Raw genomic sequence first — 15,048 nt, 5'->3', positions numbered from 1 at the left:
GGCTCTGGGAACAAAGGTGCGTGAGGGCTCCTCCCCTAGACCTGAGCTCCTGGGAGCTGCTGTTTGTCATCACGGCAGAGCAGCTGTTCAAACAGGGAGCTTGGGGAAGCTCCATTTTCTTAATCAAATGTCCTCCCTCCCCAGGACCCGGGAGGGCAGGGCAGCCAGGTGCAGGTGCCCAGACTTGAGCTGACACCCAGCCCCGAAGGGATTTTGTGAGAGGGACCCACAGATGGAGCAGGAGAGGGGCCTCGCCATCCTGCCCTCGAGGGCTGAGGGGTGGGGAGGTGGTGGCCATCCCTGTGTAGGGCTGGCCCCAAGGAGGCATTCCTGTATGTTAAGCACCTGTTTTGTGCCAGGCTGTATTAAGTCATGGAGGTACGGTGTAAACAAGGCTGAGTTTCCTGCCTTAGAAATGCAAAAGACATAGAAAAGAAGTCAGTATAATTACCAATTGGGAGTAAATGCTATAAAGAAAGAAAAATAGAGGGCTCAAGATAAAAAATAATGGGGACAGGGAAATACTTCAGATCAGATCCTGGAAACCTCTTTAAGGAAGGGATGTTTAAGCTGATACCTGAGGATGGAGAAATCAGTCTTGCAAAGGCTATTCCAGGCAGAGGGAACAGTATGGGCAAAGGCCAGAGGCAGGAAAGCTTGCCATATTTGAGATTAGGACTAGAAAGAATAGTGTGGTTTAAATGTGATAAGTGACGTGTGAAAGGAGAAAGTTTGAGCTTGAAGAGATAGCAGGGCATCCCAGTTTAGTTGCAGAGATTGCGCACTGCACAAAGGCTCCTAGTTGCCAAATTGTTGGGCCAGCATGGCTGCTGTCAATCCACAGGAAGGGATGCCTTTTTGTAATTTGTCTGCCCAGAGGGACAACACATTATGGATAAGCCATGGTAAAGAGTTTGGATTTTATTCTTTTATTCCAGGGGAAGCCATAATGGGTTTTAAGCAGAGGGGGGTTGTGATCCAATTTCCTTTTTGGAAAGAGTGCCCTAACAGCTGTGTGAAGGATGGTCCAGGGGTGAGAGAGGAAGCGGGAAGCCCATTCAGGGGGCAAGTGCAGGGGGGAGGGGATAGGAGGTGGCCTGCCTTGGCGGGGTGGGGGGTGCCACTTAGACCTCTTAAAGCCACCGTGTGTGTGCTGATTACTGCCAGGGAGGAACACTGGCATTGGAGTCTCAAGTCTTGGGCCCAACTCTGCCACTTACTTTCTGTGTGACCCTGGACAGATTACTTTCCCCAAGTCACCTCAGAGAAGGTAGTGACCACCTCTTGGAGATGCTTTGAGCACACACTGTGTTTATTGAGGTTCTACTATGTGCTGGTGTTGGATAAGAAGTAAAGCAGTGAGTAAGACAGGAGAGGTCCCTGAATCCTGCTGCAAGGAGTGCCCCTCCTAATGGGGAGGGGAGACAGACAAAAACCAAAACCCATCACAGTAAAGACAATTTCAGATGGGAATGAGTAGTATGATGGAGATAAAATAAGGCACCGTCACAGCAGAGGGAGTGACGGTCCTTTAGACAGGACGAGAAGGCCTAGTGGAGGCAGAGCTGAGTCCTGAAGGAGCCAGCTAAGGGTGGAGCAAGGGTGATGGCAGGGCATCTGAGGTGCACTGTGGGCCAGACTGCCAGAGCAGGGAGCGGCAGGGGAGGCACGAAAATGAGGCAGGCAGGGGTCAGATAGCCCTGCATGGGAGTTGGAATCTTATTCTGGGAGTAATGGGAAGCCTCCAAGGAGTTCTAGAACAGTGGAGTGACAGTGATTGAGCCTGTCACAGGTTAGATGGTTGATGACTAAGTTCTCCTGGGGGAGAGGGTGCCGAGCAGTTATTTACACAGGGATAGTTAAGGACTTTAGAGGAGCCTTGACCCCACCTGTTGTGGTATCTGGGGAGGGAGGCTCAAGATACATTAAACAAGAAGCCCAAGTTCTGAAGGGATGTGGGGCCTCTAGGTCAGGCCCATACATGTAAGTTAAAATCCCCCAGTCTATTTCCCTGGCTGCAGGCTCCAAGAAATGAGATGTACAATATTGTGTGTGTGTGTGTGTGTGTGTGTGTGTGTGTGTGTGTGTTAGTGTTAGAGGGCGGGTGCGTGGTGGAGTCAGAGCTTGCCCCAGCCCAATCCTCCCCCTCAGGCAGTCACCACATTGACACCGATGCAAAAAAAGTCAATTTTATAGTTTGTGGTTCAGAAGCAACAATATGCAAAATGGTGGAACAGTCTGAGCTGCCCCCACCCCACTAGGACATTCCCATTCCTGTCCCCCAAGGGGCAAAGAACCCAGGACCCATGCCTGGCAGGACCCCACTTAGTTACAGGCCCCTGGGAGGGGCCAAGCCCTTAGGGGTCAAGGCCAGGAGGGAGGGGGACCAGCACCTTAGGACCTCTCAGGGGCCCACTGGTTAACTGGAACTGTGTGCGTGTGTGTGGAGGGTGGGGGAATGACCCGGCATTGGCCATTTCTCCCCAACGCCAAGGGTGGGGAGCAAGTAAAGCTGAGGAGAGGGCTTCGTGGGACAGGGTCCCCCCACTCGGAGGAGGGGTTTTCCTGGACACCCCACAAGGCACTACTGACCCAGATGATAGACGGCACGCCCCATTTTTGGCCCCGGAACCTCTCCCAACCCTGAGCGAACTCGCTTGGTTCTGCCCTGCACCACCTCCCATGGTGGTTTTGGGGAGGAGGAGTAAAGGGGCCTGGGTCCCGGGGTTCACCACTTGGCAGAGACAAGCCAGGAACCAGGCAGGCCAGCTGGGGCTGGCAAGGGCCCTCTCCCGCTGCTCTGGGCTCCTGGGGTCCCCTCAGCCGGGCGACCGCCCCGCCCCCTTTTTGCACTGGCTGGAACGAATAAATAAATAAATACCTTCCCCCGCCCGCCCGCGCCCCTACAGCTGGCTCTCCTCCTCCTCCAGGGAGCGGTTGAGTCCGGGGATGAACTTGAGCAGCCGCCGGCGGAAGCTGCGGTACTTGGTTTTGCGCAGCCCGGGGCCGCACAGGGCCTGCTCGCGGGCCTCAGTCCAGAGCGCGCCCGGAGCGCCCCCGCCGCCGCCGCCCGCGGGGCCCGCGCACCGCACGCTGGCGCTGCGGCTCAGCCCGGCGCGGGGCCCCGGGGCCAGGGCGTCGGCGGGGCCGGGACCGTGCGCGCGCGCGGGGGGCGGCGGCGGCGGGGGCGCGGGCGGCTCGGCGCCCCCGAAGAAGCACGTGTGGTAGACGGCGTCGTCCGCGTCGCCCCCGGCCCGCCGTGCACCCCCGCGGGAGCCCCCGGGGGCGGCCAGCAGAGGCCCGAAGGGCAGCGAGCCCGGGAGCAGGCCCGCCCCGTACAGGCAGGAGCGCACCGACTCCAGCGTGTCGTAGATGCTCGGGTCCTTCACCACGAGGCCTGCCGGGGCGGAAGACACGAGGCGGGGCCGTCAGAGGGCATGGGTAGGAGACCTCAGCTCCTTCCTGTTGACCGTCTCTGTGGCCCTTGGACAAGTCACAACCTTAAGCCCTACTTCCCTGTCTGTAAAACAGGAACTGTACACCCAAATCCTTATGAGGACCATTTATGACGGAGGAGACACGGAGGGGCTCGGAAACAAGCTCTTTGGGCCTTGGTGTGCCCATCTGTAAAACAGAGATGGCACTCTAATACGTCCTTCAGAGGACTATTGTGAGAATAAGCTAAAAATGCGTGTTCATCAGCCCTGGGGGCAGTATTGTACCCAAAGTAGTAGCTCAACGAAACTTTCTTGACTCTGGAGGAGGACGTAAACCAACTAGTTCTGAAGAGGAGGCATAAATGGGGATAGGAGTAGGGGCGCAAGTGGCCCTTCATACTCCTCATCTACTCACCGTGCACCAGCCGCTGCTCCTGCACCATTAGAGACCTGTATTCTCCCCACTTCTCATATAGGGTTTGCTGCAAGAGACATCCCCCACCTCACTGTTAGGAGCAAGCAAGAAGCTAGCAGGAGGTGGCTACAGACTGAGGTATCAGGGAATACACAGAAGAAACCTTAAGGTTATAAGGGGGTCCAGACAGATGAATGACCCCTAAAAAGACTGGGGCCGTCAGGGGCAGGGGCGTGGGAAGAGAGTGGAGGCTGGATGTCACCTGGGCTGCTTTACCTTCAGGTATTGCAGACGAGCCTCCAGTTCAGCCTTCCGAATTGATGTCCCGTACAGAGTTTCCAGTCTGAGGAGGTTGGAGAGTCAAAGGCTGAGTGAGCCCACAGGGTGGGGAAACACTGAGAGGCTGAGCTCAGGGACCCCTCTGGGACCGTGGCACCTGGACGTACCTGAGAACATTGCCAGACGCCTTAATGATGTCAACAATCTCCCGATGCCGGATGCCCTCCACGTTCAGGCCGTTGACGCTGGCGATGGTGTCCCCTGCCAGGCAAAGTGGGGATCAGCATCTGTTCCACAGGTCATGTGGGAGAAGTCCAGCCCCCTACCTTCGCCGGGGAGGGTAGGGGTAATAACCCTAGAGAATTCTCCTGAACTCCTTACTCCGAGTCATGATTCTGGTGGATCATGTCCAAGGCCCAGCATCCCAGCATAGGGGCTAGGGCCCTCGGACACCCACACCCTCACCTCACCCTCAGGAAGCTCTGTCCCCAAAGGCTGAGCCCTCCTAGCAAGCCTGGGCTGCCCCAGAGCTGGTTATTTTGGTCCAGCCCACAGGTTGTCATGAGACCCAGCTCAGACAGGAAGGGGGGCAGGGTGTGTACCACAGAGCTGGTACTGACACGGGCCGAGGCATAAGAGGCCTCAGCAGAGCCTCCTGACCTCAGGCAAGGCAAGCCACCATCTCTGAGGGCTCATTTCCCACCTGGAAAAGGGTGTGTGGACCCCTGCCATGGCTACTGCGGGATCAGGAGGGAGAATGGACGGGAAACTACTTTGCAAAGTTGTAATACACCACTTAGCTACCAGGGGCTGCTGGTAAATGGGCAAGGAGGTGAGGGCTTAGAGAAGAAAATGGTGAGAGGACCGGATAGACAGAACTGGTCAACTCATGCAGTCTCAGGCTGCCCCTTCCTGGGACTTGGTGCTTTTGATTTGGTCAGTCCCCAGAGTCTCCTACTGGAGGTTCCATTTCATTGTTGGAGGAAGTAGCGGGGCCCAGGTCGGGGGCAGGATAGGCCCCGATCCCCAATATCAAGCAGATCTAATGAAACGTAGTTCCTGCCCCGCTCCTGCCCCTGCTGGATTGCCAGACTGCCAGGAGGAGGCAGAAGAGCAGCAGCAACAGATACCCTTCCCCAGGCCCTGCTCTGTGACAGGGAATCCCCTCACCACGCTGATGTGAGGACATGGTATTTCTCCCAATTTGCAGACGCAACTACTCAGGATCCCACAGAAGATGGCAAATCTACCTGGAGCCAACCCATTCTTTCTAGCCTTCCCAAAATAGATGGAGAAATGGAATTGATTTCAGAAGAGATATCTTGCTCCCTCTGTTTGGGAGTAAGGTTATACTCCCTTCCCAGAGCCCTGTGTCCTGGGCTCAGGCCCCACCTGGTGTGAGCCCAGCCAGCTGGGCAGGGCTGGACTCATGAACTCGGCAGACAAAAGTCACCATCTCCACTCGCTGCTCCTCCCGGTGGTGAAGGCCGTAAGTCTATAACAGACAAGGGGACCCTCAGCCCAGGGTTGGGACAGGGTCCATCCATCCTTCAGAATGGCCTCCCAACCCCTCCCTGCCCTCTGCACCCAGCTTCTCCCACCTGGATCTCAAAGCCGAAGGTCTGGTTCTCCTCCTTCTCCAAAGTCAGCACTTTCCTGCAGGAGACACAGGGGCCATCTCACCAAGACTGTCAGGATTAAAAGGAGCTTGGTGGTTCCTTAGCGTGGCCCCCCACTGATGCTGGACTCTGCTCTGGGACATCCAGGCAGGGGCTCAGAGCCTCCAGTGACTAGTCACATTCATCGCAGGTTGTCGGAATGTCCTTCCCCACAGGCAGCTGAAATCAGCTTCATTGAGCCACATGATCCATCCAGCCTCCTGCTGGGGAGGCACTGGGATGGCTGGCCTTCAGCGTGGGTGGATTAGCTGAGTTCTGCAGCCACACCCCAGCTTTCTAGTGAGCCCCAAGACCACTGACTAGCTAAGACTCCAAATTCAGCCCCAGCCTGGAGTGTCTTCAGTTCCAGAGCCTTGGGGAGAGGGCTAGCCCCACCCCCAGAGGCCAGTCACGAGGCTCAGCCCAGACCACAGCTGCTCCTCCCAGCTGCGGTGGGGCCAGCCCACCAGATGTGAGGGCTGGTGGGGAGGGGAGCCTCGAGGCCGCCCCTTCCCGCACTGAAGGCCTGCCCACTGGACACAATGGTCTGGAGCTGCTCCAGATCCTCGCCTGCTGGGGGAGCCCAGAGTTTCCTCTGCCCACCCCACCCCCTTCCTTCCCGCTCAGCCAGAGGCAGAGTTAAAGCAGCCTCTGAAGGCCCCTTCAAGCCTCATGGCCTCAGACTGGCTCTGGAGACCCAGGCCTCTCCGAGTGCAACCCGACCCATGTACTCCCCAAATGCTGAGCAGCAACTCCCAGCTCCAGCCTGAGCTCCTCCCTGTTCTGAACACAGGCCTTTTCCCCCTCTGTATGTACTGGGACAGGGAGCAGGGTGACTTCCGTGTCTACTCCAGTGCTCTCGGATTTTCTTTTGCCTTCTGCAACGGGTCAGACAGTAAATATTTAAGCCTTTCTTTCCGAGACCTAAAATATTTGACAGCCTCTGTATATATTGTTCTTTGTTTTTACTTTTACAACCCTTTAGAAATATAAAAACAACTCTCAGCTCAAGGATCAAACAGTCCAGTCTGGCCAAGAGGCCATAGGCTGCTGATCCATTTTAGAAGAAGCCAGGCCTAAATCAGGATGGGACATGGGCAGAGTGGGGCCCAAGTCAGCACCTACTTCTGCCCTCACCTCAGATCCTTCCTAAGAGGCCACCACAGGATGGGGCCAGCAGAAGACTGAGGTTCTAGACGCAGGGGCAGCCAGGTCTCGAGCAGCTGGACGCAGCTTGTCCATGGTTTGGGCTCCCGGGGTTTGTTGGGACTAAGAGGGCTCAAGGGAGTCCCGAAGATTTCTCCTACTTCCCCCTCCCAGATCCAGATCTCTCCAGGGATGGGTAACTGGCAGGGACTGGGGGTGGGTTGAAGAGCACCTGATGACTCAAAAGTCCCTACCTCCTTCGTCTGCCACCCCCTTCACACAGCCCACACCCCCACCTGCCCCTCACTCCCGGCAAGGGAGCCATGCTGAAAGGGTAGGAGAATGACTTCCCCTGGCTGGGCTGAGATGCTGTATCGTGTTTTTCCCACCCCAGCACCTCACCCTTTTGGACAAGAGCAGGGGTTGGGGTAATGGTGACTCACCGCTGCTGTTCAGGACTTTGGCTGAGATTCTTCCAGTGGAACCCTGAGCCCTGGGTGGGAAGAAGGAGAGTTAGGAAGCAGGCAGGTGAGAGGAGCTGTCCTGGAGCAGATGCTGCGAGCCCTCCTTTGGGAGGTTCCTTGCTTGGGCCTCAGCCCCAGACCCAGCACCTCACTTCCTGTTGCCTGTCTGACTGGCCCCAGATCCACACCTGCTCTGGTGCTGGGGTAACTACTTGCTGAGTGCCACTATCAGTATCACTCCATAGCTTTCTCCCTAAGCTTTACCCCCATAACTGGGACTGCGGGGACACAACCATTTTCCTGGGTTCGAGATGCATGAATCTCTAAGTCCTGTGTTGGTTGCCAGGCTGGAGAGTGGAGGGTTTCATTACTTTAGATAGAATAGTTTCCACCCCCAGGGTGCATGTCTGCAGGGGCTCAGGTCCCCCAGACCTCAACAAGCTGAAGCAGGGGCTCTTCCCAGATGTTATTCAAAGAAGCGCAGAGAGGGGCCCTGTGTTTGCCTGTCAAGACACTCCAGAGCCCTCCCGGGGCCAGCTGGGTCTCTCTTCCTAATTTCTCAGCCACAGAGAGTAGCTTGGGGGAGCTGACCCCAGTCTGTGGGGCTGGCAATCTTGGCCTGAACATGGAAAGGCAGGGGACAGAGGGGCCAAGCCTCCTCCCTCAGAGTACAGGCTGTTTCAGGGACCAACTGTGGATTCCAGCTGCAAGTGGCCAGCTGTGCCCAGATCCAGCTGGGTCTCTCAACATTGCCATATACTTTGTCGCTTTCTGGGACAAAAAATGAAAAAAAACCCTTAGATCTCAAACTTGTCCTTAAATCTCTCACTATGCTTAAGGAAAGAGATTGGGAGGTTTTTGTTTGTTTGTTTTGCTGCTGTTTGTTTGCTGGTGTGGGAGATACCATGCAGAGCTGAGTGTTCCTACCTCTTTGAGTCCTTGAGAAACTAAAGCAGTCTCTCTTCTTCCCTAAATTATTGATCCTTGGAAGAAGCCAGGTCCCAGATCAGCCTTTGTCCCATGTGCCCCAAACAGCCCAGGGCCTTTGTGGCAGTGCCCTTGTTAACCCTGCCCCAAGATCAGGAAGAGAAGGGAGCCCCTCTTTCTCCAAAACCAAAGACTGGCGTCAGGGGTGGGGACAGTTCCCAAATGGGCCAGGGAGGAAGGACTGGGCAGCATAGAGAGACCCCTTTGTCTTTCCACGCGATTTTCATAAAATGCAAATTCTCAACAAGCTGTTCATTGTGTGTGGGGGGAGCCAGGGGCCAGGGGAAGAGGAGGGGGTGATGAGTAGGGAAAGGCCACCAGCCCCCTCTCTTTAACCTGGGTCTTGAGTTCCCCTTTCTGAGCGCCCGGGTCCCTCTCAGGCCAGAGGAAGAGCCCCTCGGAGGGCGGGCGCGGCCCGCATCCTTCCTGCCCCGCGGGCGCCCTGCGACCCTCCCACCGCGTCCGGTCGCGGCAGACTTCCAGGGAGCGGTGGCTTCTCACCCCGCACCTCAGACACCGGGCAAGGTGCAGGCCCCGGGCCCAGGAATCCCGGCGTCCCCTCGGAAGGGTGAGCTCTTGGAGTCCGTGGCTCCTCACGCACTTCCCAGGCGAGAACGCACGCGGCGCACCGGCCGCCCTCCTCCCCTTCCCGGCCCCGCGGACCCTCAACTTGACTGGGCGAGCGGAGAGACCCCCAGTCCGAGGCCTCCTCGGACGAGAACCCCTGTCGAGGGGCCCAGGGGACCCCGAGACATCTGAACGCGGGAGTGGCGGGGCTGGGGTGCTGAAGACTAGATGCGGCAAGGGGAAGGGGACCGGAGCGGGGGGCGGGGTGCAGGAAGGAGAGGGGCGAGACCCGGCGGGGGGATGTGGGGAGTGGAGAGCCGCTCAGGTCGGGGGCTAGGTGGAGCCGGGGCCGCGGGTGGGGAGACTTGCGGACCCAGCAGGATCTGAACGTGTCCGTGGGGTCAGCGGGCTGGGGAGGAATAGGAGGACTCGGAAGGGTGAGCTTTCGGAGTCCGCGGCTCCTCACGCACTTCCCAGGCGAGAAGGCATGAGACCCCAGGAGAATGGTATAGGGGTCGGCAGGCAGGGATGGGGGCTGTTGCGGGTTACGCGGGTCCTGAGGAAGAGACACCGGAGGGTACCGAGGGCCAGGGCCCCCGGGAGATGGGGGGACGCACCTTTCGGCGGGGCAGAGTGCCCCCGGACACGGCGAGTGCGCGATACAGCTCGGCCGGGTGATAGTCCTCCAGCGCCGCGTACAGCTCGTCCCCGGAGGTCCCAGGGCTGGCGGCTGCAGCAGGGGGGGCCGCGGTCGGGGTCGGAATCGGAGCGGCTTCCGAGTCGGGAGCCCGGGCGGCGGGGTCCGGGGCGGCCGCCGCCTCCTCTTTCTGCTGCAGCTTCCTGAGTCGGCGGAGGGTCATGACTCCTGCGTCCGGCGCCCCTCGAAGGCGGCGCTCGCTCCACGCGGCAGATCTGGCGCCTGCGGGAGGATGCCAGCCGGGCGGGTGGTGGGTCCCCTCCCTTTATAGGCTCGGAGAGCCGGGCGGGCTCTGGGGGCGGGAGGGGAGCGGCCTCTCAGGGACTCGCCCCCAGCGCGGCAGGCCCCGCCCCCTGGGGGGTGGCCAATGCCCTGGAGTCCCGCCCACAGCTCCCGACGCCTGGCCAGGCTGAGGAAACCCTTGGACACCCAGCACTCAACAGGGGAAAAAGCTAGCTGCAGAGGGGAGGGGGGCCCAGGGCATCACCGGGCGGGATAGGTGTCTCCGTGATACCTGAGGGCGGGCGTGAGGGGCGATACTTGTGAAGGGGCTGGTGCACAAGATTAGAAGATTTAGGGATAGATGGCTTTGGAAATTCATGGAGTCTGGCAGTAAGGAGTCCTTGTAAGGAGGGTTGAGGGCCTAGAGTAAGATTCTAGGAGATCCAGGGGGCTACAGGAGACTTTAGGCAAGGAGAGGGAGGCAGGGAGAGGCGTGAGGTCCCTGATGGGAGGGAAGAGATGGTCTTAACTGACTGGGCAGAAGCCACTAGGGAGTGAAAGGGCCCAGGATTTCCCCTTCACAAAGCTGTCCCAGAAGACTTGAAGAGGCTTTCCCATGTCAAGAGGAAAGAGAAGAGGTGGAAACCCAGAAAGTAGTGGACAATTCTGGCCTGTCCCCTCAGAAGGTCAGGAATGGTCTCTCCTGGGTAAACCTTTCCTCAGCTCCTGATGTTCGGGGCTCAGGTACCCTTTTCCCAGCAGACAGATCCTCACTATGGGGTTGACTCATGACAAGGGGATGTGACTACGCTGAGTGGGTAGTCAGAGTTGGGGGATGGTGTCCGTGGCTGCCAGGCCATGGGAGAGGTGGGAATGGCCCAGCTGAAGTCTCTGTCGTCAGTGGCACCTGAATAAGAAGTAAGAGGAGGAAGTGGAAAGCCAGGCCTGGCGTCTAAAGATGGTCCAGCCACCACAGGGCGTCAGCACAAGCTGGGGGCTCCACATCCTGTTGTCTGCCACTGAACAGAAGCCAGGAATGCACTGTCCTCATCTGTCCCCTCCTCCAGTGTTCCCAAATCTGTGTTATGCCTTCATAGCTGACATTTATTGAGCATTTACCATGTGATGCACACTGCTCTATGTGTGCTCTTACGTACATAAATTAGCTTATTTGGTTTTCCTAACAATGCTATGAAACAGGTACCATTATCACCCCTACAGAAGAGGAAACTGAGGCCCAGAGAAGTTAAGTAACTTACTCCAGGCCACTCAGTGGCAGAGCTAATTCAAACCTGAGCAGCCCGGTCGCAGAGCCTGCAATCTAACCACTGTGATGCCCTTCTTCATTCACCCTACGTTTAAGCCCTGCTCTGGGCCAGGTACTCACTGGGTTACAGAGGCTCATGGTAGGTAGGGAGTGGTGCACATACATGTACTGTGTTAGATGTGTGGCCTGCAGAGTACAGAGGGGCTAGTGGCCCATCAACCTGGGGAGGAGGCCAGGAAAGGCTTTCTGTCTCCTGCCTCTCTTAGTCCATGGGTCTGTCTCCGTCTCCTTTCTTCCCTGTCCCCTTGACTCTGTCTCTTCCCCACCCCCAGACCCTTGGAGCCTCAGCCCCTACAGGAGGTGTGGGTGGGAGGGGGTGCTTCTCTACCCTGCAGTGATTACACAAGTCCAGATTGCAGGATGCCTGTCAGGTGGGGGACAGGGGGTGGTTGGGGACGGCCAGGAACAGACTGCTGGCTCCCTTAGTGCCTTCCTCTCCCTCCTCCCACCTTTTCCCTTGGCACCACCAAGTGGCCATCAGCTGAGGGGCCGAGGGGGTGTTGGTGGGGAAACATGGGACTCTATTGTGAAGCATTAGCACAGATGGACCCCTGGACCGTCTGCTGCCTGTTCCTGACAGACGGCATCTGTGGTGGGGGTGGGGATGGGGAGATGAGCAAATGAAGGAGAGGCAGTGGTTTCCCTTCTCTTCTCTTCTCTTCTCTTCTCTTCTCTTCTCTCCAATGCTTATTTTTCCCTGAAGGGACCCTCCAAAGGGCATCATGTACAGCCTCTTCTGTACCACCACCCCACCTATCCCAGAGAGTTACCTAAGGTGTCCCTTAGGTAATCCTCCAGGGTGTCCCAGCACCTGTGTCTGCCAGCCCTGTTGAGACATTCCTCCTTCAGGCTGATGTGGAGAGAGAGGCTTCCCCTCAGTATCCAGGCTGGCCTGCCTCCCCGCCTCCAAAGGAGAGAACAGCCCCAAAGAGCTGAAGTCCGCACACGTTTCCTCCTCCTGCCAGGGAGGGAGCCCTAGAGAACCCCAGAGTAAAGGTGGGCCCAGGAGATGCAATTTCTGTCAGGCTTATTGCACGGTTTCCTCAAATCCTAGAATTTCAGAGCCAGAAAGAGCCTGTGGTCCGGAAAGGACACCGTGTGGTCCAAGCCCTCATTTAACAGAGGAGGTCAAATGAGGCCAGCCAGGAAGGGAAAGACGATGGCAGAACAGGCGCTAGAACCCACTAGAACCCCCTAAAGCCCAGGTCTCCTGGCTCTGGAGACTAGTTCAGCTGCTGGTAGCTCCCCTGAGAGCTCAGAAATCCGTGTCTGCTTCCTCCCCCCAATGTCCCTAGTTTCTCCAGGGAGGTGATGGGGAGCCCGGGACACCACACTGTGGGGTGGGGATGCCCTCTGGTGGCCGGGAGTTTCTCAGAAAATCTTCAAACCAGACTCTGAAGGGCTGTCTGGCTGGTGTCAGACTCCATCTGGAATCCCAGCTGGGTTTAAAGACCCCCTCCTAGAGCTCCTCTCCTGCCCGAGAGGGTCTGTGTTCAGCTGAGACACCAAGCTCCACTTCGGTCACTGAGTTCTGGAACTTCATGCCTGTTTGGAAGTTGTATTTTTGATCTAAGCCGGTGCGGCCTTGCTGCAGGTGAAACTCAGGGAGACGGCAGACAGCTGGTGGGCTTCCTCCATGCAGGAACCTTCACAAGCCTGACAGTACACAAGGCCCCTGAAGCTTTGCCTTTTCCAACCCTCCACGACTTCCTCCCGAGCCCGAGTCTCCTGTCTAGCATCTGTTCTCCTCATCCCATCTTCTGTAGCTTCTTCAGGCTCAGGCGGTAGGGGAAGCATGCTGCACGCTGCCTGCAGTCTCAGACTGGGACACCTCCCCCTCTGTTCTCCTCCCCCCGGAAGCCTCCTTGCAAAAGCCCCATCACTCTGGCTCCTCAGACATCTGCACTCAATCTGTGCCTTATTCCTGAGCAAGTCCCCAGCTTTCAGAATGAGCTCCCCAGACTCTGATTCCTTTTATTCCAGCTGCCCTGGTTCCTAGCTCTCAGGGTAGGCAGGGCTTGGCCAGTGGCGGGGGCACAGACAGGGGGTGCTCGACTAATGGACAAGGCCTGGTAAGATCCCCTTGCTTTCAGACAAGCCCTTGCCCAGATACCTAAGTCACTGGTCCCCTGAGTCCTGTCCTCACCCAGCTGCTCAAGCTCTGGGCTTCCATCAGGAGGTAGGGGCGCGCCTGGGGCAGGAGGTCCGGAAGCCCAGGCCCCTCTGGTAACTAAGTCAATGTCAGAGTTCTAGCTCAGTCATTTCATCCCAGGACTAGGGGTTGCAGGGGGTGGGGGTTAACCGGTTCCCTGGGGCTCCTCTCTGGGGTTGCCACTGCTTCTGAGTGGGAGGGGGGAGGGCGAGGGCCTGGAACTCAGCTGGCTCTCTGGGCAGGAATGAGGGGCTGGGCCCCAGCTGCGTGACGCGGAGGCAGGCCTGGGCAGCTGGTGGGCAGCTGATGGGGCAGGGAGTGGTTGTTTTCCTTAATGGTTCCTATTGCCCGACAGTTTCCACAGGGTAGTGTCTGTGTGTGGCACTGGGGCCCAGCAAGGGTGGGGGGGGGGTCCATCACAGCCCAAAGACCTAATTCTGGGGGGTCTGAGAGTAGGGGCAAGGTGGATATGGCAGTTTGTGTTGGATATGGGTGGCCTCTGAGCCTAGTCCCAGCCAGAAGCCAGGGACCATCTTGCCTCCTGGGTGGGATAGGAAGGTATCCCCAGCTTGAACAGGTGAGACTGGCAGAAGGGAGAAAGGGTTCGCTATCTAGTTTTCCTTACAGAATCCACACACCACTCCTAGGACACAGGGCATGTATTATTTTACCCCACCTCATTTCAGACAGGTCCAGATGAGCTAGGACAGAAAATGACAGCTTTTAGGGCCCCAGACTCCCCAGATCTCCTCCCTCTTGGCAAACACAGCTGCTCTGGCTCCTTCTCCCAGGGGACTTGCACCAGGCCAAGATTCTCCCGTTCACTCCAAACTGAAGTTGTGGCTCTCTTTCCCTCACTGTTTGCACCTGTCCATGCCCCAAACCTGTGCACCCTGCCCACTGTCTCTCCCTTTCCTCCAGCTTTTCCTGCTCTCCCACCTCGGCAATCGCCTTCTCAAGTCAGCACTGTGTTCTTCCCCAAACACAGGTAAGATCACATCACTCCCCTTCTCGAAACCTGTCAACGGCCCATTCCCTGCATCAGGAAGGGCAAAGAGGGGCTCACTTACGGGACAACTCCACATAAGGATGCTCTTGGGGAAAACCTGGAGATCAAGTTCAGACCCAAGAGGAAAAATTACTGATTAGCACAGTCTGAGGTAGCTGTCACAGGGGAAGTGATGGCACTGGTGGCCCCCAGGACAGTCTTGACTTCTCAGCACATGACAGGTCTAAGAGATTTCCTCTGTGCACCCCCGGCTCCCTCACTCTAGCCTGGGAACTCCTGTGGTTCTCAAATAGCGACACATTCTTTTTGACCAAAACCCCCTCCCTCCCCAGTCAGCAGGCCAGGGCCTACCCCAAAATAGATGTCACCTCTCTTGCCCCCTCCACCTGTCTGTCCTGTGTTTCCAGAGCATTCTGTGTCTACCCCTATCACAGCACTTACTTCACTGTAATTATCTGTTCACTAACTCGTCCATCCCACCAGCAAGGGAGCCCTGGAGGGCATTGTTCCTCCAGGCACCTCACCTGCGCTTTCGTGACACATTAGGTACCTCTCTCTAATGGGACTTGCTAAAATCGGCCCTAATGTTGTCTGTACAAATCCTTTCTCTCCATCTTGAAAGGCAGGGACCACAGATTGCTCGTCTTTGTATTCTGCCTACTGCTTTACACACTAAGGTTGCTTAACA

General features: G+C 57.3%; 1 protein-coding gene across 2 annotated transcripts; it reads right to left on the bottom strand.

The window, feature by feature from the left end:
* Positions 1–2,173: 2,173 nt before the first annotated feature.
* On the bottom strand, positions 2,174–9,905 carry TAMALIN (trafficking regulator and scaffold protein tamalin). 2 transcript variants are annotated; one of them, XM_032492891.1, is made up of 9 exons: positions 9,571–9,905; positions 7,379–7,428; positions 5,733–5,787; positions 5,524–5,626; positions 4,299–4,392; positions 4,129–4,195; positions 3,853–3,919; positions 3,211–3,397; positions 2,174–3,060 (listed from the first exon to the last, which is right to left on the bottom strand). In XM_032492891.1, the coding sequence occupies exons 1-9, from the start codon at positions 9,811–9,813 to the stop codon at positions 2,904–2,906; spliced, it is 1,023 nt and encodes a 340-aa protein (XP_032348782.1). In that variant the 5' UTR covers positions 9,814–9,905; the 3' UTR covers positions 2,174–2,903. The 2 variants fall into 2 exon arrangements, with proteins under 2 accessions (XP_032348782.1, XP_032348781.1); XM_032492890.1 differs by having other exon boundaries at positions 2,174–3,397.
* Positions 9,906–15,048: the final 5,143 nt, after the last annotated feature.

The sequence above is a fragment of the Camelus ferus genome, chromosome 12 (genome assembly GCF_009834535.1).
Source record: "Camelus ferus isolate YT-003-E chromosome 12, BCGSAC_Cfer_1.0, whole genome shotgun sequence".
In the NCBI taxonomy this organism is placed as follows: domain Eukaryota; kingdom Metazoa; phylum Chordata; class Mammalia; order Artiodactyla; family Camelidae; genus Camelus; species Camelus ferus.
The sequence above is the reverse complement of the archived record's forward strand: the minus strand, read 5'-3'. Positions and strand labels throughout refer to the sequence as shown.